The sequence below is a fragment of the Bombina bombina genome, chromosome 6, assembly GCF_027579735.1.
Source record: "Bombina bombina isolate aBomBom1 chromosome 6, aBomBom1.pri, whole genome shotgun sequence".
NCBI lineage: Eukaryota > Metazoa > Chordata > Amphibia > Anura > Bombinatoridae > Bombina > Bombina bombina.
This window is the reverse complement of record NC_069504.1, coordinates 1,088,664,897-1,088,691,927: the sequence shown is the minus strand read 5'-3', so window position 1 is coordinate 1,088,691,927 and position 27,031 is coordinate 1,088,664,897. Positions and strand designations below refer to the sequence as shown.

The following is a 27,031-nucleotide window of genomic DNA, read 5'->3' as shown; positions in this document are numbered from 1 at the left end:
GACTGCATCTTACAAACATGCCTGGCCTTTTATTATATAGGATGTTCTCAGATTGAAGGACAATATTTTCAGTGCATTACATGTATCACTGTGTTTAAGCCATAACATTTTTGTCTTTTCTACCAGATCACTAGTTCCACATGTTAGGCACAATACAAAAGAGATAAGAGTTACTTATTAAATGTTTTCTTAGCACCATTCTACCGTATAGACAAAGATTTGTGAAGCACCAGGGTAGTTGGTTATAAGAACTCTCTTACCCTAACCATGGAATGCTTCCAATATTCTCCCAATCGCCCCCATTCCCTCAAATCCAGAACCAAAACATAATTCTTTAATTTCTACTTGAAAAGAACTGAAACGGCAGAAGCCTGGGCTTTAAATAGATAATGGGTTGACGCCCTTTGGTAGAAATTTCCAAATTGACAGAATTTGCAAGGTCACAGACAGGGCCTTAACTGTAAGGGGATGCCTGGGCCCTTGCAGTAGTAAGTGTGCTGTACAGAGAGGGGTCAAATCTTTATTAAGCTACACAAAATAAACCATTCAGCTGGAGCAGCGCTTTAGCTCAGTCTTTCTAGCAGCAAAGCAATTTATGTAACTGTGGGTTCCACCCCATCAGACTTCTGGGACATGTGGTTACTCAGGAGGCCATCGACTTTCACTACTATTAGGGTTATATAAGAGTATGAGGAGAAAAAAAGAAAAAAGGGTTGTTATGCAAGTACTGGGAATCTTACACAGCATATATTGGATGGTTAGCAGATCCTCTAAAATGTAAAAGTACACTTTTATTAATCTTTCCAAAGGATCCCCATAGGAGTGAGGTGTGGTGGGGCAGACTGAACAGGACTCTTTGGGTTCTGTAGCATGGGGAAGTGTGCACTTTTTGCTGCTGGTTATGTATCTAAAACTTGTTATTTTATTTATTAATTTTTTCATTAAAGCCATTGACAATATTAATATACAAGAGCAGTCAGGGGCATGTCAAGATTGTACAATAACAAAACTGAGGTTTAAGTTACAAAGCCCAAACTATTATATCAATAGTAACAAATATTATTTTAGGATTAAACATTTTAAATGTTAGGATGCTATAAATTATGTGCAGATAACCCTTAGTTTTTGTCAAATTATAGTTTTAGTTTTCTATTAGGCTTCATACATTTTGTCTCTGGCCCCTTCTCACCACTCTACTAGAGAATGAGTAACACACAGACCACCTCTTCTGCACAAACTAGAGAAAAGTGGAGGACACTTTCTCTCTGCACTGAAGTGGTAAAAAGGGAACTAAAAACAATGCTATGGTCAGTCTCATGGGATAAATGTAATATTAATAGACATTAGCATTACTTACGCAACAGTCAAGAATCTGAACACTTCTTTAGTTCCATCCAAGGCAGATATTTCGACCAAATTATGGACTAACTAGTCCTAAAGCCTGTGTACACGGGCCATTTTTTGCAGTACAGCATTTCCACGACTTGCTCTCTCTACCCCCCTCTCTTTTGCTCTCCCTCTCCCCCTCTTTTGCTCTCTCTCGCCCCCCTATTTTGCTCTCTATCCCCCCTCTATTGCTCTCTCTATATCCCCCCCTCTATTGCTCTCTCTCTCTATCCCTCCGCCTCTATTGCTCTCTCTCTCTATCCCTCCGCCTCTATTGCTCTCTCTCTCTATCCCTCCGCCTCTATTGCTCTCTCTCTCTATCCCTCCGCCTCTATTGCTCTCTCTCTATCCCCCCCTCTTTTGCTCTCTCTCTATCCCCCCCTTTTGCTCTCTCTCTATCCCCCCCTTTTGCTCTCTCTCTATCCCCCCTCTTTTGCTCTCTCTCTATCCCCCCTCTTTTGCGCTCTCTCTATCCCCCCCTCTTTTGCGCTCTCTCTATCCCCCCCTCTTTTGCGCTCTCTCTATCCCCCCCTCTTTTGCGCTCTCTCTATCCCCCCTCTTTTGCGCTCTCTCTATCCCCCCCCTCTTTTGCGCTCTCTCTATCCCCCCCTCTTTTGCGCTCTCTCTATCCCCCCCTCTTTTGCACTCTCTATCCCCCCCTCTTTTGCGCTCTCTCTATCCCCCCCCTCTTTTGCGCTCTCTCTATCCCCCCTCTTTTGCGCTCTCTCTATCCCCCCCCTCTTTTGCTCTCTCTCTATCCCCCCACTCCTGCTCTCTCTCTATCCCCCCCACTCCTGCTCTCTCTCTATCCCCCCCACTCCTGCTCTCTCTCTATCCCCCCCACTCCTGCTCTCTCTCTATCCCCCCCACTCCTGCTCTCTCTCTATCCCCCCCACTCCTGCTCTCTCTCTATCCCCCCCACTCCTGCTCTCTCTCTATCCCCCCTTCTTTTGCTCTCTCTCTATCCCCCCTCTTTTGCTCTCTCTCTATGCCCCCTCTTTTGCTCTCTCTCTATGCCCCCTCTTTAGCTCACTCTCTCTATCCCCCCCATCTTTTGCACTCTCTCTCTATCCTCCCTCTTTTGAGTTCTCTCCCCCGCCCGCACAGTCCTGCCCGCGTCACGCCTGGTCGGCCCCGGCCCCCAGATGCCAGGTCAGTCTGTTGAAGGCCAGGTGTGTTTGTCCTCGCGCAGACTCTACTGTACATGACAGCTTCGGACAAACACACTTGGCCTTTTATATTATAGGATTTGTACATGTAATGTATATAACACCAGCCGTGCCCGAACCCAAAAAATACCAGGCCTGAAAATACTGGCATACAAGACAACATTAATTGCACAGTTACAATGAAGTTATTGAGCTGATTAAAGGATACTATTGCTCTTCAGGTCTCTATGGATGATTGACTTGGCGTGCAAATAGCTGTGAATACAAATGAGCAAACAATTTAGGAAAAAGACGTAAGGAACTCTAAAAGGCTTTGAACCTTGGAACACTGTTGTATCAAATATTTTATACAGTAACACTGCCATTACAATGGTTTCCATGCTTTACTTTGACCAAGATTAAATCATACTTACTCCATGCCCTGTGCTGTCTGTCGTGCAATATCAATAAGCTTAATCATTTCAAATTTGGTCTCTATTATGTGTAGATGGTGATACAAGCTGGATCCTTCACACCACTGTGTAACTATAGCTAGCTGGGGTTTGGTGGAATAGCCCATAAAAAGGAGAATATTCACATGCCGCGTTTTCCTGCAATAAACAGTCACATAATTAATGATACTAAGTGTGTGTCTTTTACATACATATACACATATATATATATGTAATTGGCAAGAGTCCATGAGTTAGTGACGTATGGGATATACAATCCTACCAGGAGGGGCAAAATTTCATAAACCTCAAAATGCCTATAAATACACCTCTCACCACACCCACAATTCAGTTTTACAAACTTTGCCTCCCTATGGAGGTGGTGAAGTTTGTGCTTGATTTTCTTCTGTGATATGCGCTTCTTAGCATTTTGAAAACCCATTCCTCTCAGAGTACAGTGAATGTCTGAGGGATGTGAAGGGAATATCAAATATTGAATTCTATGGTTTTCCTCGCAGAAATCTTTTCATAGGATCTCTGTTATCGGTCGTAGAGATTCATCTCCTACCTCCCTTTTCAGATCGAAGATATACTCTCATATTCCATTACCTCTACTGATAACTGTTTCAGTACTGGTTTGGCTATCTGCTATATGTAGATGGGCGTCTTTTGGTAAGTATGTTTTCATTACTTAAGACAATCTCAGCTATGGTTTGGCACTTTATTTATTAATGTAAAGTTCTAAATATATGTATTGTACTTATATTTGCCATGAGTCAGGTTTATGTACCTGGGGTATAGTCTCTTCTTCAAAATTGACTGTTTTCATTCATTTTTGCGGGCAAAATTAGGCTCGCGAGGCCGCAAAATGCTAATATTTATTGCGTCATTCTTGGCACGAGAAACTTTTGGCGCGAAGGTACGTTCAGTGATACAAATTCGCCACTTCCGGCGTCTTAGTTGACGTCAGATTCCTTGCACAAGGTTGCGTCTGCCATGAATAATTTATTTATTTAAACCCCGCTTCCTATATGCCTCTTGCCTTTTACTATGCTCAGAGGGTTATGCCGTTTGCATTTTTTTCCCATTCCTGAAACTGCCATATAAGGAAATTGATAATTTTGCTTTATATGTTGTTTTTTTCTCTTACATTTGCAAGATGTCTCAATCTGATCCTGTTTCAGAAACCACTGTTGGATTCCTGCTGCCTGATAACAGTTCTACCAAAGATAAGTGTATCTGTTGTAAGTTAGCGGAGATTATATCTCCAGCGGTAGTATGTAACAGTTGTCATGATAAGCTTTTACATGCAGAGAATGTATCCATCAGTATTAGTACAATGCCTGTTCCTTCAACATCTAATGTACATGATATCCCTGTGAATATAAAAGATTTTATTCCTGATGCGATTCAGAAGGCTTTGTCTGCTATTCAGCGTTCAAATAAAAGTAAAAGGTCTTTTAAAACTTCTCATAAAGTTGATGAAATTTCAAATGACCGACAACATACTGATTTATCCTCCTCTGATGAGGATCTATCTGATTGAGAAAATACTACTTCAGATATTGATATTGATTACTTTGGATATTGAGGAAACTAGTCCTCTTGATATTAAATCTAGTAAACTTTTAAATTCGGTTTATAAACCTCCTGTGGTTACTCCAGAGGTTTTTCCAGTTCCTGATGCTATTTCTGATATGATTTCAAAGGGATGGAATAGGCCTGGTACTTCTTTAATTCCTTCTGCAAGGTTTAAAAAGTTTTATCCTTTGCCAGCAGTTAGATTGGAGTTTTGGGAAAAAAATCCCCAAAGTTGATGGAGCTCTCTCTACTCTTGCCAAACGTACTACTATCCCTATGGAAGATAGTACTTTCTTTAAGGACCCTTTAGATAGGAAACTTGAATCTTATCTAAGGAAAGCTTATTTATATTCTGGCTATCTTCTCAGGCCTGCCATTTCTATGGCTGATGTTGCAGCTGCATCAACTTTTTGGTTGGAAAAATTAGCACAACAGGAAACCGATCCCGATTTGTCTAGCGAACATGCTAATCATTTTATCTGTGATACTATTTTTGATATTATCAAAATTGATGTTAAATCTATGTCTTTAGCTATTTGAGCTAGAATATTGGAATGCTGACATGGTATCTAAGTCTAGATTACTATCTCTTTCTTCCAAGGTAACAATTTATTTGGTTCTCAGTTGGATTCAATTATTTCAACTGTTACTGGGGGGAAGGGAGTTTTTTTTATCTCAGGATAAAAGATCTAAGGGTAAACCTAAAAGCTTCTAATCGTTTTCGTTCTTTTCGACAGAATAAGGAACAGGAAGTCAATCCTTCCCCCAAAGAATCTGGTTGCAATTGCAAACCATCTTTAAGTATGAATAAATCCAAGCCTTTTAAGAAACCAAAGCCAGCCCCCAAGTCTGCATGAAGGTGCGGCCCTCATTCCAGCTCAGCTGGTGGGGGGCAGATTAAAAATTTTCCAAAACATTTGGGCAGATTGTCCAAAATCAATGGATTCAGAGCATTGTCTCTCAAGGGTATCGAATAGGATTCAGAGTAAGACCTCCTGTGAGAAGATTTTTTTCTCTCGCACGTTCCAGCAAATCCATGGAAGGCTCAGGCTTTTCTGAAGTGTGTTTCAGATCTAGAGCTTTCAGGGGTAATTATACCAGTTCCATTTCAGGAACAGGGTCTGGGGTTTTATTCAAATCTATTAATTGTCCCAAAGAAAGAAAATTCATTCAGGCCAGTTCTGGATCTGAAAAGTTTGAACCGTTTTGTAAGAGTGTCAACTTTCAAAATGGTGACTATAAGGACTGTTCTGCCTTTTGTTCAGCAAGGTCATTATATGTCCACGATAGACTTACAGGATGCATATCTTCATATTCCGATTCATCCAGACCACTATCTGTTTCTGAGATTCTCTTTTCTAGACAAGCATTACCAATTTGTCGCTCTTCCATTTGGCCTAGCGAAAGCTCCAAGATTGTTTTCAAACGTTCTGTGCCCTACTCTCTAATCAGAGAACAGGGTATTGCAGAGTTTGCTTATCTGGACGATATCTTGGTACTAGCTCAGTCTTTACATTTAGCCGAATCTCACACAAATCAACTAGTGTTGTTTCATCAAAGACATGGTTGGAGGATCAATTTACCAAAAAGTTCCTAGTTTCCTCAGACAAGGGTCACCCTTTTAGGTTTCCAGATAGATTCAGTGCCCATGAATCTGTCTCTAACAGAAAAGAGAATAATTAAATTGGTTTCAGTCTGTCAGAACCTTCAGTCTCAATCATTTCCTTCAGTGGCTATGTGCAAGGAGGTTTTATGTCTCATGACTGCAGCATTGGACGCGATCCCCTTTGCTCGTTTTTATACGAGACCTCTCCAGCTTTGTATGCTGAATCAATGGTGCAGAGATTATACAAAGATATCACAATTAATATCCTTAAATCCCAATGTTCAACACTCTCTGACGTGGTGGTTAAATTACCACCGTATAATTCAAGGAGCCTCTTTTGTTCGTCCAACCTGGACTGTAATCACAACAGATGCAAGTCTTTCAGGTTGGGGAGCTGTCTGGGGATCTCTGACAGCACAAGGCGTTTGGAAATCTCAAGATGGGAGGTTACCAATCAATATTTTAGAACTCCGTGCTATTTTCAGGGCTCTTCAGGTTTGGCCTCTGTTGAAGAGAGAACCATTCATTTGTTTTCAGACAGACAATATCACAACTGTGGCATATGTCAATCATCAGGGTGGGACTCGCAGTCCCCTAGCTATGAAAGAAGTATCTTGGATACTTTCTTGGGCGGAATCCATCTTTTGTCAAATTTCTGCGGTACATATCCCAGGTGTAGACAATTGGGAAGCGGATTATCTCAGCTGTCAGACTTTACATCTGGGTGAATGGTCTCTCCATCCAGATGTGGGGTCTTCCAGAAATAGATCTGATGGCTTCCCATCTAAACAAGAAACTTCCCAGGTACCTGTCCACGTCCAAGGATCCTCAGGCGGAGTCGGTGGATGCGTTAGCAGTTCCTTGGTTTTACCAACCTGCTTATATCTTCAAGCATATAGTTCTTTTTCCAAGAGTGATCTCCAAGATCATCATGGAACATTCGTTTGCGTTTCTGGTAGCACCAGCATGGCCTCACAGGTTCTGGTATGCGGACCTTGTCCGGATGTCCAGTTGTTATCCTTGGCCACTTCCTTTAAGACCAGACCTTCTGTCTCAAGGACCGTTTTTCCATAAGGATCTCAAATCATTGAATTTGAAGGTATGGAAATTGATTAGTACTTAGTCAGAGGTTTCTCTGACTCAGTGATTAATACTATGTTACAGGCTTGTAAATCTGTTTCTAGGAAAATGTATTATCGAGTCTGGAAGACTTATATTTCATGGTGGTGTTCTCAAATTCTCCTGGCATTCTTTTAGAATTCCTAGAATTTTAAAGTTTCTTCAGGATGGTTTGGATAAAGGTTTGTCTGCAAGTTCCTTGAAGGGACAAATCTCAGCAATCTTTCTGTGAAATAAAACGGAAAGGGCAAAGCTTCCTGATATTCACTGTTTTGTTTAGGTTTTGGTCCATATCAAGCCTGTCATTAAATCAATCTCTCCTCCTTGGAGTATTAATTTAGTTCTGAAAGCTTTACAGACTCCTTTTGAGCCTTTGCATTCTTTGGATATTAAACTACTTTCTTGGAAAGTGTTGTTCCTTTTGGCTATCTCTTTTGCTAGAAGAGTTTCTGAATTATCTGCTCTTTGTGAGTCACCTTTTCTGATTTTTCATCAAGATAAGACAGTTTTGCGGCCTTCATTTAAATTTTTACCTAAAGTAGTGAATGCTATCAACATTAATAGGGAAATAGTTGCCCCCTCTTTGTGTCCTAATCCTAAGAATTCTTTGGAGAGATCCTTACATTCTCTGGATGTTGTAAGAGCTTTGAAATATGTTGAAGCTACTAAAGATTTCAGGAAGACCTCTAGTCTATTTGTTGTCTTTTCCGGTTCAAGGAAAGGTCAGAAAGCTTCTGCCATTTCCTTGGCATCTTGGTTAAAGCTTTTGATTCATAAGGCTTATTTGGAGTCGGGTCAGGCCTTGCCTCAGAGAATCACAGCTCATTCTACTAGATCAGTCTCCACTTCATGGGCTTTTAAGAATGAAGCTTCAGTTGATCAGATTTGCAAAGCAGCTACTTGGTCTTCTTTGCATTACATTCACTAAATTCTACCGTTTTGATGTATTTAAGTTTTTTCTTTTCAATTATGAGAAAAATTTATTTTTTTGGTTGTGGATTTAATTTTTTCATTGAAAAATGGCTGTTTTTATTTAATCCCTCCCTCTCCAGTGACTCTTCTGTGGAGTTCCACATCTGGGGTATTACTATCCCATACGTCACTAGCTCATGAACTCTTGCCAATTACATGAAAGAAAACATAATTTATGTAAGAACTTACCTGATAAATTCAAGAGTCCATGAGACCCACCCTTTTTATGGTGGTTATGTTATTTGTATAAAGCACAATAATATTTCCAGTTCCTTTTTTGATGCTTTTTACTCCTTTTTTCTATCACCCCACTACTTGGCTAATTGTTAAACTGAATTATGGGTGTGGTGAGAGGTGTATTTATAGGCATTTTGAGGTTTGGGAAACTTTGCCCCTCCTGGTAGGATTGTATATACCATGCGTCACTAGCTCATGGACTCTTGCCAATATGAAAGAAATTAATTTGTTAGGTAAGTTCTATATCTATCTATCTATATTTTTTTTCCACTTCTTCCCAACGAGTAAAAATTTGGCTTTTCACCACTGAGTCGACTAGTAACTTAACCGCCTGACTAGTAAACTATAGTGAAATTTTTCTGTGTGCGCGTATAAAAAAACATAATTTATGCAAGAACTTACCTGATAAATTAATTTCTTTCATAGTGGCAAGAGTCCATGAGCTAGTGACGTATGGAATATATATTCCGACCAGGAGGAGACAAAGTTACCCAAACCTCAGAATGCCTATAAATACACCTCCCACCATACTCATACCTCAGTTTAATGTATAACCAAGTAGTGAGGTGTAAAAAGGAGTAAAAAAAGCATACAAAAAAAGAGGAACTGGAAAAAATAATGTGCTTTTTATACAAAAAAAAAATAACCACCAAAAAATAAGATGGGTCTCATGGACGCTTGTCACTATGAAAGAAATTAATTTATCAGGCAAGTTCTTACATAAATTATGGGGTTTTTTTTCCATGTAATTGGCAGGAGTCCATGGGCTAGTTATGTATGGGCTATAATACCCAAGATGTGGAAATCCAGAGTTACTGTAAATTTAAAAAAACTCAAATCATAGGCAAAAGAATCAAACTGATACAGCTGCTTTAAGAACTTTTTTACCAAAGATTGCTTCTGAAGAAACAAATACATCAAAATGATAAAATTTAGTAAATGTATGCAAAGAAGACCAAGTTGCTGCTTTGCAAAGTCGATCAACTGAAGCTTCATTCTTGCAAGCCCAAGAAGTGGCAACTGATCTAGTCGAATGAGCTGTAATTCTCCGAGGCGGAGACTGCCCTGCCTCCAAATAAGGTTTGTGTATTAAAAGTTTCAACCAAGATGCCAAAGAAATGGCAGAGGCTTTCTGACCTTTCCAGGAACCAGAGAAAATAACAGACTAGAAGTATTTCTGAAATCCTTAGTAGCCTCAATATAGTATTTCAAAGCTCCTACCACATCAAAAGAATGTAGAGATCTCTCAAGAGAATTCTTAGGATTAGGACACAAGGAAGGAACAACAATTTCCCCACTAATGTTGTTAGAATTCACAACTTTAGGCAAAAATGTAAACAAAAGTCCGTAAAACAGCTTTATCTTGAAGGAAAATCAGATAAGGAGACTCACAAGAGAGCCGACAACTCAAACTCTTCTAGCAGAAGAGATAGCCAAAAGAAATCACTTTCCAAGAAAGTAGTTTAATATCCAAAGAATGTATAGGCTCAAAAGGAGGAGCCTGCAAAATCCTTAAAACCAAATTGAGACTCCAAGGAGGAGAAATAGACTGAACAAAACAGTGAATATCAGGAAGTTTAGCAATCTTTCTATGAAATAAGACAGAATAAGCAGAAATTTGTCCCATTTAAAGTATTTGCAGACAAACCCTTATCCAAACCATCCTGAAGAAACTGTAAAATCCTAGGAATTCTAAAAGAATGCCAAGAAAAATTATGAGGGGAGCACCATGAAATATAGGTTTTCCAAACCCGATGATAAATCTTCCTCGAAACAGACTTACAAGCCTGTAACATAGTCTTAATCACTGAGTCAGAGAAACCTCTATGACTAAGAACTAAACGTTCAATTTCCATACCTTCAAATTTAGAGATTTGAGATCCTGATGGAAAAACGGCCCTCGAGACAGAAGGTCTGGCCTTAAAGGAAGTTGCCAAGGTTGGCAACTGGACATCCGGACAAGATCCGCATACCAAAACCTGTGAGGCCATGCTGGTGCTATCAGAAACACATGAGATTGTTCCATTATGATCTTGGAGATCACCCTTGGAAGAAGAACTAGAGGCGGAAAAATGTAAGCAGGTTGGTAAAACCAAGGAACTGCTAAAGCATCAACCATCACCGCCTGAGGATCCTTGGATCTGGAAAGATATCTGGGAAGTTACTTGTTCAAATGGGAGGCAAACAGATGTATTTCTGGAAGACCCCACATATGATGAAACACATCTGGATAGAGACCTCACCTCTTGAGGTTTCCAAACCCCTTGAGCCCTTAGCTCCCCAACCTGTAAGACTTGCATCCGTTGAGATCACAGACGAACAAAGGAGGCTCCTTGAACAATACAGTGATGGTCCAAAAACCAAGACAGAGAGAGTTGAATGTTGGGATTTAAGTATATCAATTGTGATATCGGAGTATAATCCATGCACCATTGATTCAGCATGCAAAGCTGCAGAGGTCTCATATGAAAACGAGCAAAGGGGATCGCGTCCGATGCTGCAGTCATAAGACCTAACTTCCATGCACACAGCCACTGAAGGGAATGATTGAGACTGAAGGTTGAGACAAGCTAAAACCAATTTCATTGTCCTTTTGTCTGTTAAAGACAGAGTCATGGACACTGAATCTATCTGGAAACCTAAAAAGGTAACCCTTGTTTGAGGAATCGAGAAACTCTTTTGTAAATTGATCCTCCAACCATGCCTTTGAAGAAAACAAATTATGCTTGCCTGATAATTTCCTTGTCTTCTGATGGAAAAAGAGTCCACAGCTGCATTCATTACTTTTGGGAAATAAGAACCTGGCCACCAGGAGGAGGCAAACACAACCCGGCCAAAGGCTTAAAAACTCCTCCCACTCCCCTCATCCCCCAGTCATTCTGCAGAGGAACAAGGAACAGTAGAAGAAACATCAGGATGAATGGTGCCAGAAGAATATAAGGACGCCCCACATAAAATTACGGGTGGGGAGCTGTGGACTCTTTCCATCAGAAGAAAAGGAAATCAGGTAATTTAATTTATGTTTTCTTCTTAAATAGAAAGAGTACACAGCTGCATTCATTAATTTTGGGAAAACCATACCCAAGCTATAGAGGACACTGAATGCCAAGACGGGAGGGTACATAGGCGGCCCATACTGAGGGCACCAAGCCTGAACCTCTAGCCAAGAAAAAACAATGCTTCGTCCAAAGCCAAGAAAATTTGAAAAGGAAAAAGCCCCAATGAAACTGACTCGCAGTTAGTCCAGAAGCCAAACTAGGGACCGCAAATGGACTCGACTGAGCACACAGTCTTCCAGGAGACACCGTCGCCCAACAAACAGTCCTCCACCGCTCATCTCCACAAATGGAGACACCAGCCGAAACCCCCAAGGGAACAAGGCAAGGAAGAACCAAGATTATCGAAAGGTCCCCTAATACAAAAAAGAACACCTCCACGAGTGAGTCCAGCTCACAGAGGCCCAAACAGGGAAAGGCGGCCACGCCTATACCAAGCGAAACCCGGGATAAGACCAGGCACAGAGACAGAACAGACATCTCTCCAACATCCTGCAAGTACGGATTGCAACTGAAAAGGCATAGTCCTCTCAGTGTCAAGAATAGCAAGGCATTCGACCATGAAAAAGTGTGTAATGCACCCAGGAGAGAACCCCAAGATTGAAAACACAGAGTCCATAACAGGATGACACAGAGGATACTTGCGAGGAAGAAGAAGCAGACAAGCAAGAAACAGACCGCAAAAGCAACCCCCAGACAGAGGGCACGCTCCAGGCAACCTAAGTCACCGGACCTGCACACAGGTCCCTAAAAAGGGGAACACAAACCTCAATTGAGGCCCCCCCGAGGAGAGTATACCCTCAGAACCCGAAGGAAGAGTAAATTCTCTTCTGAAATCAATAGAGTCAGTTGAAAGGAAAATCTATACCCTAGCAGACTAAGCTAACAGGATAGACAACAAAGCTCACACATCCAGAGGAGACTGTAACCGAACGCAGCTCCATAGACCGCTCGACCATCCTGACCTGCAGACCCACACAGTCAGCTGGACCAACCCAGCCTCAGGGATCCAAAACAGGGGAACAAAAGAATCCCGAAACAGGTACAGGAACGAGCGTAAGGATAGCACAGCCATCCCCACAGAGTACAAGTACAACCCGATTCTGAAACCAGACAACAAGGCCATAGACCTTAGGATCTATCAAAATAAAGGCCCAACAAGTCTGCTTGGAGCCAGCAAGACCCCCGGGGAACTAATCCCACCGTTCCGCCTCCCATTCAGGAGAAGCCCCAAGCAAGGGCTCTATTCTCCATAGGAAGAATATCCCCTAAAGAAAAGGGATGATGCCGGAAGAGCAACAACTGTCCTCAAGGCCTGAAGGCACCGGCTAATGGGAAGAGAATTTCCCAACACAGATCTCCTAGAAAAGGACCCCCCTACAAGTAGCTTGTCAAGAGGAGGCACAGCCAACCCATTCGCCTGCAGTACAGGGAATCCACGGGAATACTGGCAAGCTAACCAGGGGAATGCAACCCTAAGGCGCACCAGAAATTGGACATCCAACGCTAGCAGCTGTGTATGAGCCAACCACCCTTAAGGCTCAAGCTTCACGGCTAACCACCAGAGGACAAGGGTCACTCTGTGGCAAAGAGTAAAAAATACTCCGAAATCCTGGCCAACCATGACCAGGTTAGGTAGATGGAGCAAGGATATAGCCCCAGTTCCCACTACTGTGGAAACCCCCCGACCAGCCCTGAGATCCAAGATTCCAAAACCACCCAGACTGGGTCAGTAAAAAAGGCCAAGCGAAGCTTCAGAAACCGGAAGTCTCAGGGAGAAAACAGGTCAGAGTACCCAATAGTTCAGGCAAACCTTACCCTAGAACTAAACACCCCAACTGGCTAAAAAGCCAAAGGAAGGAACCACCTCTAGCTAAAGTCCAACTCTCCAAGGAGCAAGGCTAGAAGTCGTATGAAGATACTTCTCAGAGCCTCAGGACGACCAAGGGATACCTTGAGGTCAAAAAATCTTACTAACAGGACTAGTTTCCCTAACACCTCCGCACAAGCAGAGGACACAAGGAAGAGAAGGCACAAAGCCTACCCAGCTCCGGAGAACCCCGAGCTAAACAAAAATCCCCGCAGGGAACAACCATCACCCGGAAACACAGATCCCTAAAAGGAGATACACTCACCCGGAGGCAATGGAAGAAGACCCAAAAGGCCCCTTATAACTCAGTCAAGAGTAAGAGCTGCATCCAGATACACTAGAAACAGCTTACGCGTACACCTGCAAGGTGTTAAGAGCTGCAAAAGGTTTCAAACTGCAAACCTTCCGCATGCTAGACAGCTATCCTGTACAAGCTGTTGGATCAAGCCCAAAAGGACAAATCCAGAGGCCTAGAAAGGAAAGCCAAACCACTCAAAAGCGGTAAGGGGCATTAAGCCCTCCCACCCTCCACCACATGGGGGAGGAAACTCTAAGTTCTGATGAAATCAGATGCCAGATAGAGTGACGCAGCGGAAAAACTCCCCTGCCCGGTCATTTATAACTGAAGGCTAAAAGGACTGAAACAATCCTTCCCACCTCACAGACCCACAGGTCCTCTCGAATGCTTAGCTAAACATGAAAATAAACAATGATAACCTGATCACTTGGCGCTTCTACCGAACCAGCCGAGCAGAACAGCGCCACGTGTCTGAACAGCCGCAAGACCGAACAAACCCGACAGGACCAGCCTGCACCTAGGGTCCCAACCGGCAAGCTGCGTAAATTCTCCGGGAAGGCAGACTGTGATCACTTGAGAAACAGAGGTAAGTGCCATGACATGTAATGGTTATTGGTTAAATGTTATTACTTGCAGGGACATCACCCAAGTATATATTTTACCTAAAGGTCTGGGTTCTTGCAATACACACTGTGTGAGGTAAGAGGGACCCCTCTACAGTGCTTAATAGTTGCTTTGTTAAAAAGAAGGTTCTTTCAGGTTACACCATTTATAGAAAAAAACTTGATATTGACTGCTTGTAAGCTTTGGTAAAGTTTACCTGAAAATTAATCACATTACTTGAACTTGCTCCTCAGCTGGTTGACACAAACTGGGTTACCCGCATGTGCAGAAGTATGATTTAATAGGGAACTTGCCTCTTGGAGGACAAGACCCCCAGAGGCGGATGGTTCAACAGTCCCTTGATTCCCCGAGCCCGAGGAACCAGGCGCTCTGAAATGGCATACAGAACAAAACTGGTTGACAGGCGTCAACGAGGTCACTCCGGTTTCATCACCGGACACAGAATCTGAAATCACAATAGTCTCAGTATCAGAATCCTCTGTAACTGAATCTGAAATTAACAGTCTCAGCATCAGAATCCACCATAACTGGATAGAGGATATTTAAATATGGACTAAAGTAGTAAAAACTATAACGGCACCCGACACCCCCAATGGCTGAGGCACTCACCACCTCCTATGACCAGACCCCTGCGGACTAGAAAATGCAAAAACGGAACGTAGCTACGCCCGAACACAAGGTGAACCATACAGTCCAAAACTAGCGCGCCCAACCAAAAGGCTGCGTCACTTCCAAAGGCCTCAATATTCCAGCCACAAGCCCACATCGCACATAAGCAGGTTGAATCACATAAACATGTTCAATAACCCCACTCAGTAGATATTAACCCTTGATTCCAAGATACTAAAAGAGACTCACTTAGACCCTTATGTATAAGTTGGTAGCCTCTCGGGAAACATTCACATTACCGTACATTGCGAATAAAGTAAAATTAAACAATCTTACCGGAATCTACGCCGTGGAACAGGAACACGGCCCTTCAAGTGTGACGGATAGTAGCATCGCCTCCACCATGGACTTGAGAGAAGAAAGCAGGCAGCGAAGCGAAGTTCAACAACGCTGATTGCTTAAAGAGCTGTTTATATGAGTCAGGATGGTTTCGCAAAAAGAAATTCCCTGCATCTCCGGACTAACTTTCATCCAAGCCCTCACTGAGAGACTGACAGGACTTCTTAAAACTCCTGTCCCATGCCGAAGAGTACTACCCTCCATACGAGACAAAAACAAAAATTAAAAATTCTGAAACTTCTCTGCCATCCTCCTGGGATGAAAGGCAAAGAATGACTGGGGGATGAGGAGAGTGGGAGGAGTATTTAAGCCTTTGGCTGGGTTGTCTTTGCCTCCTCCGGGTGGCCAGGTTCTTATTTCCCAAAAGTAATGAATGCAGCTGTGGACTCTTTCCATTTAAGAAGAAAACCACACTAGTTGCTTTGTGTGAGATTCTGCTAAATGAAAAGACTGAGCTAGTACCAAGATATCGTCCAAATAGGGAAACCCCGCAATACCTTGCTCTCTGATTACAGATAGAAGGGCAGCAAGAACCTTCGAAAAGATTTTTGGAACTGTCACTAGGCCAAATGGAAAAGCGACAAATTGATAATGCTTGTCTAGAAAAGAGAATCTCAGAAACCGATAGTGGTCTGGATGAATTGCAATATGAAGATAAGCATTCTGTAAGTCTATTGTAGACATAAAATGCCCTTGCTGAACAAAAGGCAGAATAGTCCTTATAGTCACCATCTTGAAAGTTGGGACTCTTACAAAACGATTAAAAAACGTCACATCCAGAACTGGTCTGAAAGAATTCTTTCTTTGGGACAATGAATAGATTTGAATAGAACCCCAACCCCTGTTCCTGGAGAGGAACTGGTAAAATCACCCCTGAGAGCTCTAGATCTGAAACACATTTCAGAAAAGCCTGAGCCTTCACAGCATTTGTTGGATCATGAAAAAGAAAATCTTCCCACGGGAGGTCTTATTCTGAAACCTATTCGATACTCTTGAGACACAATATTCTGAATCCACTGATTCTGAACAGAGATGTAAGCCATGTAACTCTTCAAGCTAAAATAGCTAAAGACAGATTTAACATTGATCTTAATAATGTCAAACATAGCATCACAAATGAAATGATTAGCTTGTTGAGGCAGAAGAACAATGCTAGACAAATCAGAATCTTCTACCCGACGAGCTAAACTGTCCAACCAAAAAGTTGAAGCAGCAGCCACATCAGCCATATAAATGGCAGGTCTAAGAATATAACCAGAATGTAAATAAGCTTTTCTGAGATAAGATTCAATCTTCCTTTCTAAATGATCCTTAAAAGAAGTACTATCTTCCATAGGGATAGTAGTACGTTTGGCAAGAGTGAAAATAGCCCCATCAACATTAAGGACTTTTTCCCAAAACTCTAAATTAGTCACAGGTAAAGGATACAACTTCTTAAACCTAGAAGGAGGATTAAAAGAAGAACCAGGCTTAGACCATTCCTTAGTAATCATATCAGAAACAGCATCTGGAATAGAAAAAACCTCCTCAGGAGCAACCTTTGGAGGTTTAATAAACTGAATTTAAACGTTTGCTGGCTTTGTTATTAAGAGGACTAGACACTTCAATACCCAAAGTAACCAACACTTCCTTCAACAAAGAACGAATATAATCAATGTAACAGATAGGAAGATTTGTCAATTTCAGAGTCTGATTCAGGATCCTCTGAACCAGAGAGATTCTCATCAGCAGGGGATACTTCAGTATGTTGTCGGTCAATACAAATTTTATCAGAATTATGAGAAGTTTTAAAAGACCTTTTACGTGTATTTGAAGAAGAATAGCAGACAGTCTTTTCTATTTTACAACCCACAAACAATGGCACTACTCAGGCATTCTTCTCTAAATTATACTGGTAGAGGAGTGAGTCTGTATGGTTATTCCTCAATGTGAAAAAGAAGATGGTGCTTGTGCATAAGTAATAAATGTAAACACAAAAGAGAGATGACACAGAAATGTCTACTCTCTATAAGTATGCACCTGTAGCACTCTGGGCCCTGACTATAGGGCGGAAAAATTCCAAACAGGATTAATAAAAACAAAATTTATGCTTACCTATAAATTTCTTTTTGCGATGTACCGAGTCCACGGATTCATCCTTACTTGTGGGATATTATCCTTCCTAACAGGAAGTGGCAAAGAGAGCACCACAGCAGAGCTATCTATATAGCTCCCCCCTTAACTCCACCCCCCAGTCATTCGACCGAAGGCCAAGGAAGAAAAAGGAGAAACTATAAGGTGCAGAGGTGACTGAAGTAATAAAAAATAGTATCTGTCTTGAATAGACAGGGCGGGCCGTGGACTCGGTACATCGCCAAAGAAAGAAAATTATCAGGTAAGCATAAATTTTGTTTTCTTTTGCATGATGTACCGAGTCCACGGATTCATCCTTACTTGTGGGATACCAATACCAAAGCTTTAGGACACGGATGAAGGGAGGGACACGACAGAAACCTAAATGGAAGGCACCACTGCTTGCAAAACCTTTCTCCCAAAAATAGCCCCCGAAGAAGCAAAAGTATCAAATTTGTAAAATTTTGAAAAGGTATGAAGTGAAGACCAAGTCGCAGCCTTACAAATCTGTTTAACAGAAGCATCATTTTTAAAAGCCCATGTGGAAGCTACCGCTCTAGTAGAATGAGCTGAAATCCTTTCAGGAGGCTGCTGTCCAGCAGTCTCATAAGCCAAACATATAATGCCTTTCAGCCAAAAGGAAAGAAGTCCCGTAGCCTTTTGATACCTACGCTTTCCAGAATAGACAACAAACAAAGAAGATGTTTGACGAAAATCTTTGGTTGCCTGCAAATAAAATTTCAAAGCACGAACCACGTCCAAGTTGTGCAACAGACGTTCCTTCTTACAAGAAGGATTAGGACACAGAGAAGGAACAACAATTTCCTGATTGATATTCCTGTTAGTAACAACCTTAGGTAGGAACACAGGCTTGGTGTGACAAACCACCTTATCAGCATGGAACACAAGATAAGGTGAGTCACATTGTAATGCAGATAGTTCAGAAACTCTTCGAGCTGAAGAGATAGCAACCAGGAACAAAACTTTCCAAGATAAAAGCTTAATATCTATGGAATGCATGGGTTCAAACAGAACCCCCTGAAGAACTCTAAGAACTAAATTTAGACTCCATGGCGGAGCAACGGGTTTAAACACAGGCTTAATTCTTGCTAAAGCCTGACAAAAAACATAATTTATGCTTACCTGATAAATTTATTTCTCTTGTAGTGTATCCAGTCCACGGATCATCCATTACTTATGGGATATTCTCCTTCCCAACAGGAAGTTGCAAGAGGATCACCCACAGCAGAGCTGCTATATAGCTCCTCCCCTAACTGTCATATCCAGTCATTCGACCGAAAACAAACAGAGAAAGAATAAACCATAGGGTGCAGTGGTGACTGTAGTTTAATTAAAATTTAGACCTGCCTTAAAAGGACAGGGCGGGCCGTGGACTGGATACACTTAACAAGAGAAAACATAATTTATGCTTACCTGATAAATTTATTTCTCTTGTAGTGTATCCAGTCCACGGATCATCCATTACTTATGGGATACCAATACCAAAGCTAAAGTACACGGATGATGGGAGGGACAAGGTAGGATTAAGCGGAAGGAACCACTGCCTGAAGAACCTGTCTCCCAAAAACAGCCTCCGAAGAAGCAAAAGTATCAAATTTGTAAAAAGTGTGAAGCGAAGACCAAGTCGCGGCCTTGCAAATCTGTTCAACAGAGGCCTCATTTTTAAAGGCCCAGGTGGAAGCCACAGCTCTAGTAGAATGAGCTGTAATCCTTTCAGGGGGCTGCTGTCCAGCAGTCTCATAGGCTAGGCGTATTAAGCTCCGAAGCCAAAAGGAAAGAGAGGTTGCCGAAGCTTTTTGACCTCTCCTCTGTCCAGAGTAAACGACAAACAGGGTATAAAAGACGTTCCTTCTTTGAAGAAGGATTAGGACACAATGATGGAACAATTTCTTGATTGATATTCTTGTTAGAAACCACCTTAGGTAAAAACCCAGGTTTGGTACGCAGGACTACCTTATCTGCATGAAAAATCAGATAAGGAGAATCACATTGTAAGGCAGATAGCTCAGAGACTCTCAGAGCCGAGGAAATAGCCATCAAAAACAGAACTTTCCAAGATTAAAGTTTAATATCAATGGAATGAAGGGGTTCCAACGGAACTCCTTGAAGAACTTTAAGAACCAAGTTTAAGCTCCACGGGGGAGCAACAGGTTTAAACACAGGCTTAATTCTAACCAAAGCCTGGCAAAATGCCTGGACGTCTGGAATCTCTGCCAGACGCTTGTGCAAAAGAATAGACAGGGCAGAAATCTGTCCCTTTAAGGAACTAGCTGATAATCCTTTGTCCAAGCCCTCTTGGAGAAAAGACAATATTCTAGGAATCCTAACCTTACTCCATGAGTAATTCTTGGATTCACACCAATAAAGATATTTACTCCATATCTTGTGGTAGATTTTCCTGGTAACAGGCTTTCGTGCCTGTATTAAAGTATCAATGACTGACTCGGAGAAGCCACGCTTTGATAGAATCAAGCGTTCAATCTCCATGCAGTCAGTCTCAGAGAAATTAGATTTGGATGATTGAAAGGACCTTGTATCAGAAGGTCCCGTCTTAGAGGCAGAGTCCATGGTGGAAAGGATGACATGTCCACTAGGTCTGCATACCAAGTCCTGCGTGGCCACGCAGGTGCTATCAGAATCACTGATGCTCTCTCCTGTTTGATTTTGGCAATCAGTCGAGGGAGCAGAGGAAACGGTGGAAACACATAAGCCAGGTTGAAGAACCAAGGCGCTGCTAGAGCATCTATCAGCGTCGCTTCTGGGTCCCTGGACCTGGATCCGTAACAAGGAAGCTTGGCGTTCTGGCGAGACGTCATGAGATCCAACTCTGGTTTGCCCCAACGATGAATCAACTGAGCAAACACCTCCGGATGGAGTTCCCACTCCCCCGGATGGAAAGTCTGACGACTTAGAAAATCCGCCTCCCAGTTCTCCACGCCTGGGATATGGATTGCTGACAGGTGGCAAGAGTGGTACTCTGCCCAGCGAATTATATTTGAGACTTCTAACATCGCTAGGGAACTCCTGGTTCCCCCTTGATGGTTGATGTAAGCCACAGTCGTGATGTTGTCCGACTGAAATCTGATGAACCTCAGTGTTGCTAACTGAGGCCAAGCCAGAAGAGCATTGAATATCGCTCTTAACTCCAGAATATTTATTGGAAGGAGTTTCTCCTCCTGAGTCCACGATCCCTGTGCCTTCAGGGAATTCCAGACTGCACCCCAACCTAGAAGGCTGGCATCTGTTGTTACAATTGTCCAATCTGGCCTGTGAAAGATCATACCCTTGGACAGGTGTACCCGAGACAACCACCATAGAAGAGAATCTCTGGTCTCTTGATCCAGATTTAGCAGAGGGGACAAATCTGTGTAATCCCCATTCCACTGACTCAGCATGCATAATTGCAGCGGTCTGAGATGAAGGCGCGCAAATGGCACTATGTCCATTGCCGCTACCATTAAGCCGATTACCTCCATACACTGAGCTACCGAAGGGCGCGGAATGGAGTGAAGAACACGGCAAGCATTTAGAAGTTTTGATAACCTGGACTCCGTCAGGTAAATTTTCATTTCTACAGAATCTATAAGAGTCCCTAAGAAGGAGACTCTTGTGAGTGGGGATAGAGAACCCTTTTCCTCGTTCACTTTCCACCCGTGCGACCTCAGAAATGCCAGAACTATCTCTGTATGAGACTTGGCAACTTGAAAGCTTGACGCCTGTATCAGGATGTCGTCTAGACACGGAGCCACCGCTATGCCTCGCGGTCTTAGAACCGCCAGAAGTGAGCCCAGAACCTTTGTAAAGATTCTCGGGGCTGTAGCCAACCCGAAGGGAAGAGCTACAAATTGGTAATGCCTGTCTAGAAAGGCAAACCTTAGAAACCGATGATGATCTTTGTGAATCGGTATGTGAAGGTAGGCATCCTTTAAGTCCACTGTGGTCATGTACTGACCTTCTTGGATCATGGGTAGGATGGTCTGAATAGTTTCCATTTTGAAAGATGGAACTCTGAGGAATATGTTTAAGATCTTTAGATCCAAAATTGGTCTGAAGGTTCCCTCTTTTTTGGGAACCACAAACAGATTCGAATAAAAACGCTGTCCTTGTTCCGTCCGCGGAACTGGATGGATCACTCCCATAACTAGGAGGTCTTGCACACAGCGTTGGAATGCCTCTTTCTTTATCCGATTTGCAGATAGCCTTGAAAGATGAAATCTCCCTTGTGGAGGGGAAGCTTTGAAGTCCAGAAGATATCCCTGAGATATGATCTCCAACGCCCAGGGATCCTGAACATCTCTTGCCCACGCCTGGGCGAAGAGAGAGAGAAAGTCTGCCCCCTACTAGATCCGTCGCCGGATAGGGGGCCGTTCCTTCATGCTGTCTTAGAGGCAGCAGCAGGCTTTCTGGCCTGCTTGCCTTTGTTCCAGGACTGGTTAGGTTTCCATGCCTGCTTATATTGAGCAAAAGTTCCCTCTTGTTTTGAAGCGGAGGAAGTTGATGCTGGACCTGCCTTGAAATTTCGAAAGGCACGAAAATTAGACTGTTTGGCCTTTGCTTTGGCCCTGCCCTGAGGAAGGGTGTGACCCTTACCTCCAGTAATGTCAGCAATAATTTCCTTCAAACCAGGCCCGAATAAGGTCTGCCCCTTGAAAGGAATGTTGAGTAATTTAGACTTCGAAGTCACGTCAGCTGACCAGGATTTAAGCCATAGCGCCCTACGCGATTGGATGGCGAATCCGGAATTCTTAGCCGTTAGGTTAGTCAAATGAACAATGGCATCAGAAACAAATGAGTTAGCTAGCTTAAGTGTTCTAAGCTTGTCAATAATTTCAGTCAATGGAGCTGTATGGATGGCCTCTTCCAGGGCCTCAAACCAGAATGCTGCCGCGGCCGTGACAGGCGCAATGCATGCAAGGGGCTGTAAAATAAAACCTTGTTGAATAAACATTTTGTTAAGGTAACCCTCCAATTTTTTATCCATTGGATCTGAAAAAGCACAACTGTCCTCAACCGGGATAGTAGTACGCTTTGCTAAAGTAGAAACTGCTCCCTCCACCTTAGGGACCGTCTGCCATAAGTCCCGTGTAGTGGCGTCTATTGGAAACATTTTTCTAAATATAGGAGGTGGGGAAAAAGGCACACCCGGTCTATCCCACTCCTTGCTAATAATTTCTGTAGGTATAGGAAAAACATCAGTACACACCGGTACCGCATAGTATTTATCCAGCCTACACAATTTCTCTGGTACTGCAACTGTGTTACAGTCATTCAGAGCAGCTAATACCTCCCCAAGCAACACACGGAGGTTCTCAAGCTTAAATTTAAAATTAGAAATCTCTGAATCAGGATTCCCCGAATCAGAGATGTCACCAACAGACTGAAGCTCTCCGTCCTTATGATGTGCATATTGTGACGCAGTATCAGACATGGCCCTTACAGCATCTGCGCGCTCTGTATTTCTCCTAACCCCAGAGCAATCGCGCTTGCCTCTTAATTCAGGCAACCTGGATAATACCTGACAGGGTATTATTCATGATTGCAGCAATGTCCTGCAAGGTAATCGCTATGGGCGTCCCTGATGTAATTGGCGCCATATTAGTGTGCATCCCCTGAGCGGGAGGCTAAGGGTCTGACACGTGGGGAGAGTTAGTCGGCATAACTTCCCCCTCGTCAGAATCTTCTGGTGATATTTCTTTTATAGTTAAAGACTGATCTTTACTGTTTAAGGTGAAATCAATACATTTAGTACACATTCTCCTATGGGGCTCCACCATGGCTTTCAAACATAATGAACAAGTAGTTTCCTCTGTGTCAGACATGTTTAAACAGACTAGTAATGAGACTAGCAAGCTTGGAAAACACTTTAAACAAGTTTACAAGCAATATAAAAAACGTTACTGCACCTTTAAGAAACACAAATTTTGTCAAAATTTGAAATAAGTGAAAAAAGGCAGTTACACTAACGAAATTTTTACAGTGTATGTAACAAGTTAGCAGAGCATTGCACCCACTTGCAAATGGATGATTAACCCCTTAATACCCAAAAAATAATAAAAGACAAAAACGTTATTTTTTTTTTTATTTATTTTTTTTCAAACAGTCACAACTGCCGCCACAGCTCTACTGTGGCTTTTTACCTCCCTCAAAAACGACTTTGAAGCCTTTTGAGCCCTCCAGAGATGTCCTGGATCATGCAGGAAGAAGCTGGATGTCTGTGTGTGTAATTTTTGCTGTGCAAAAAAAACGGCAAAATAGGCCCCTCCCACTCATATTACAACAGTGGAAAGCCTAAGGAAACTGTTTCTAGGCCAAATTCAAGCCAGCCATATGGAAAAAAACTAGGCCCCAATAAGTTTTATCACCAAATACATATAAAAACGATTAAACATGCCAGCAAACGTTTTATATTACATTTTTATAATAGTATGCATCTCTATTAATAAGCCTGATACCAGTCGCTGTCACTGCATTTAAGGCTTTACTTACATTAGTTTGGTATCAGCAGCATTTTCTAGCAAATTCCATCCCTAGAAAATTATTAACTGCACATACCATATTGCAGGAAAACCTGCACGCCATTCCCTCTCTGAAGTTACCTCACTCCTCAGAATATGTGAGAACAGCCATGGATCTTAGTTACTTCTGCTAAGATCATAGAAAACGCAGGCAGATTCTTCTTCTAAATACTGCCCGAGATAAACAGTACACTCCGGCACCATTTAAAAATAACAAACTTTTGATTGAAGAATAAACTAAGTATAAAACACCACACTCCTCTTACGACCTCCATCTTGGTTGAGGCTTGCAAGAGAATGACTGGATATGACAGTTAGGGGAGGAGCTATATAGCAGCTCTGCTGTGGGTGATCCTCTTGCAACTTCCTGTTGGGAAGGAGAATATCCCATAAGTAATGGATGATCCGTGGACTGGATACACTTAACAAGAGAAAGCCTGAACGTCTGGAACATCTGCCAGACGCTTGTGCAACGAAATAGACAGAGCAGATATCTGTCCTTTTAGGGAACTAGCTGACAATCCTTTCTCCAATCCCTCTTGGAGAAAAGACAAAATCCTAGGAATCCTGATTTTACTCCAGGAGAAGCCTTTGGATTCACACCAAAAAAGATATTTATGCCATATCTTATGATAGATTTTCCTGGTAACAGGCTTCCGAGCCTGAATCAAGGTATTTATGACTGATTCAGAGAAACCCCGCTTTGATAGAATCAAGCGTTCAATCTCCAAGCAGTCAGTTGCAGAGAAATTAGATAAAATAAAACTAACAGCTTAACACCTCTTTCACTTTACCCTTCCTGCTTAGAGCCAGCAAAGAGAATGACTGGGGGGTGGAGTTAAGGGGGGAGCTATATAGACAGCTCTGCTGTGGTGCTCTCTTTGCCACTTCCTGTTAGGAAGGATAATATCCCACAAGTAAGGATGAATCCGTGGAAAATTAAAATACAAAAAACATTGGTTATGTGACATACAAGTTAAAAACGTCACAGATGCGGGTTGATGCTATATCTAAAGAGACTCACTATATAAGTAAATACGGCCTATATAATTAGAAGATAAATGTGGTCTCATATTAAGATATAGTAGTTGCTCACTAGTTTATAGTAATTCTTCCAAAGTGTATATTCGAAATCAACGTATTTCACAATACAATTATAATAGTCAAGTTAAACTTTATTCAGCAGTATAAACAGTGTGGAAATTTGTAATGAATGAAGAACTTTATTTTTGTGTCAAATTTTATTGTGTATGAAAAGTTATCCATGCTTAGACTCTGTATTAATATCACGCAATGAAAAATACTAACCACTTACGGTTGGTTACAGCTGGTATCCAATATATCAAGTTAATATGTAGCCAATTAGCTACATATTAACTTGATATATTAGATACTAGCTGTAACCAACCGTAAGTGGTTAGTATTTTTCATTGCGAGACCACATTTATCTTCTATTTATATAGGCCGTATTTACTTAAATAGTGAGTCTCTTAAGATATAGCATCAACCCGCATCTGTGAAGTTTTTAACTTGTATGTCACATAACCAATGTTTTTGTTTTTTTCATTTTTAATTAATACAAGTTATATTTTATTAATCCAGTTAGGATTTTTTCCGCCCTATAGTCAGGGCCCAGAGTGCAAAAGGTGCATACTTATAGAGAGTAGACATTTTTCTGTGGCAACTCTCTTTTGTGTTTGCATAGCCTTTTCTATAGCTGCAGCAATATAATTCTTTACATCTGCAGGAATATCAGGTACATTAGATGTTGGAGGAATAACAGACGATGTATTTGTACTAATAGAAACATTATCAGCATTCAACAGCTTGTCATGACAAATGCCACATAATTGAGCTGAAGAAATAACATCAGCTAATTTACAACAGACACACTTGGCTTTGGTAGAACTGTGTTCATGCAGCATGGTTTCTACAGCAAATTCATAGGCAGAATCAGACTGAGACATCTTGCAAAATGTAAAAAGAAAGAAACATTTAAACAAAATATCCAGTTTCAGGAATGGGAAAAAATGCTCATGCTAAAGTAAGATGCAGGAAAATAGGCATCATAGCTCTTAAAAATATAGAGAGAACCAGAAGCATTAAAGGAAGAAGAGTTATATACAAAAAACATTGGCGCCAAGTATGACGCATGACGCAAAAGGAAGTGACATTTTTTGCGCCAAAGCTTACGCCAGGAAATGACACAACTGATATCATAACAAGCGCGACATCGCGCCAAAAGAACCAATGTCAACAAAGACGCAGGAAATGATGAGACTTGCGTCACTATAGACGCAACTTCGTGCCAAAAAAATTTCGCTCCAAGAATGATGCCATAAATAACGTTATTTTGTGTCCTTGCGAGCCTAGTTTACAAGGCGAAAAATTTTGGGAAAACAAAGTCAAATTGAAAGAACTGGAACCCCAAGTAGGAAAAAATTTAAATAATCTTCCCAAACAATTTCCATACTGAAACTAATAGTCTGCAAAAAAGGGAAATATACAAAGACCTGACTCATGGCAAATATAAGCAAACACATTTTTAAAACTTTACAATATAATATGAAGCGCCAAACATTGATGTGTGTCTTAAAAAATTATACATACTTACCAGAAGACACCCATCCACATATAGCAGACAGCCAAACCAGTACTGAAAAATATCAGCAGAGGCAATGGTATAGGAGTATGTCGTCGATCTGAAAAGGGAGGCAGGGGATGAATCCCTGCGACCGGTTAGAGAGTCTTTGAATAGATTTCCCATGGGTGAAACCATAAAATCAATAGGCAATACTCCCTTCACATCCCTTTGACAAACACTGTACTCAGAGGAATTGGGCTTCAGAATGCTTAGAAGCGCCTATTACAGAAGAAATCAAGCACAACTTACTTTACCACCTACATAGGAGGCAAAGTTTGTAAAACTAAGGTATGAGTGTGGTGGGAGGTGTATTTATAGGCATTTTGAGGTTTGGGAAACTTTGCCCCCTCCTGGTAGGAATGTATATCCCATACGTCACTAG

At 41.9% G+C, this 27,031-nt stretch overlaps 1 protein-coding gene across 1 annotated transcript in view; it reads right to left on the bottom strand.

Moving 5' to 3' along the window:
• BRAF (B-Raf proto-oncogene, serine/threonine kinase) overlaps positions 1-27,031 on the bottom strand; it is a 375,820-nt gene that overhangs the window by 95,575 nt on the left and 253,214 nt on the right. Inside the window, exons 11-12 of the mRNA XM_053719002.1 lie at positions 2,969-3,145; positions 2,764-2,810 (exon numbers count right to left, since the gene is read on the bottom strand). Coding sequence (XP_053574977.1) covers positions 2,764-2,810; positions 2,969-3,145 — 224 coding nt within the window. The remainder of the gene's footprint in view (positions 1-2,763; positions 2,811-2,968; positions 3,146-27,031) is intronic.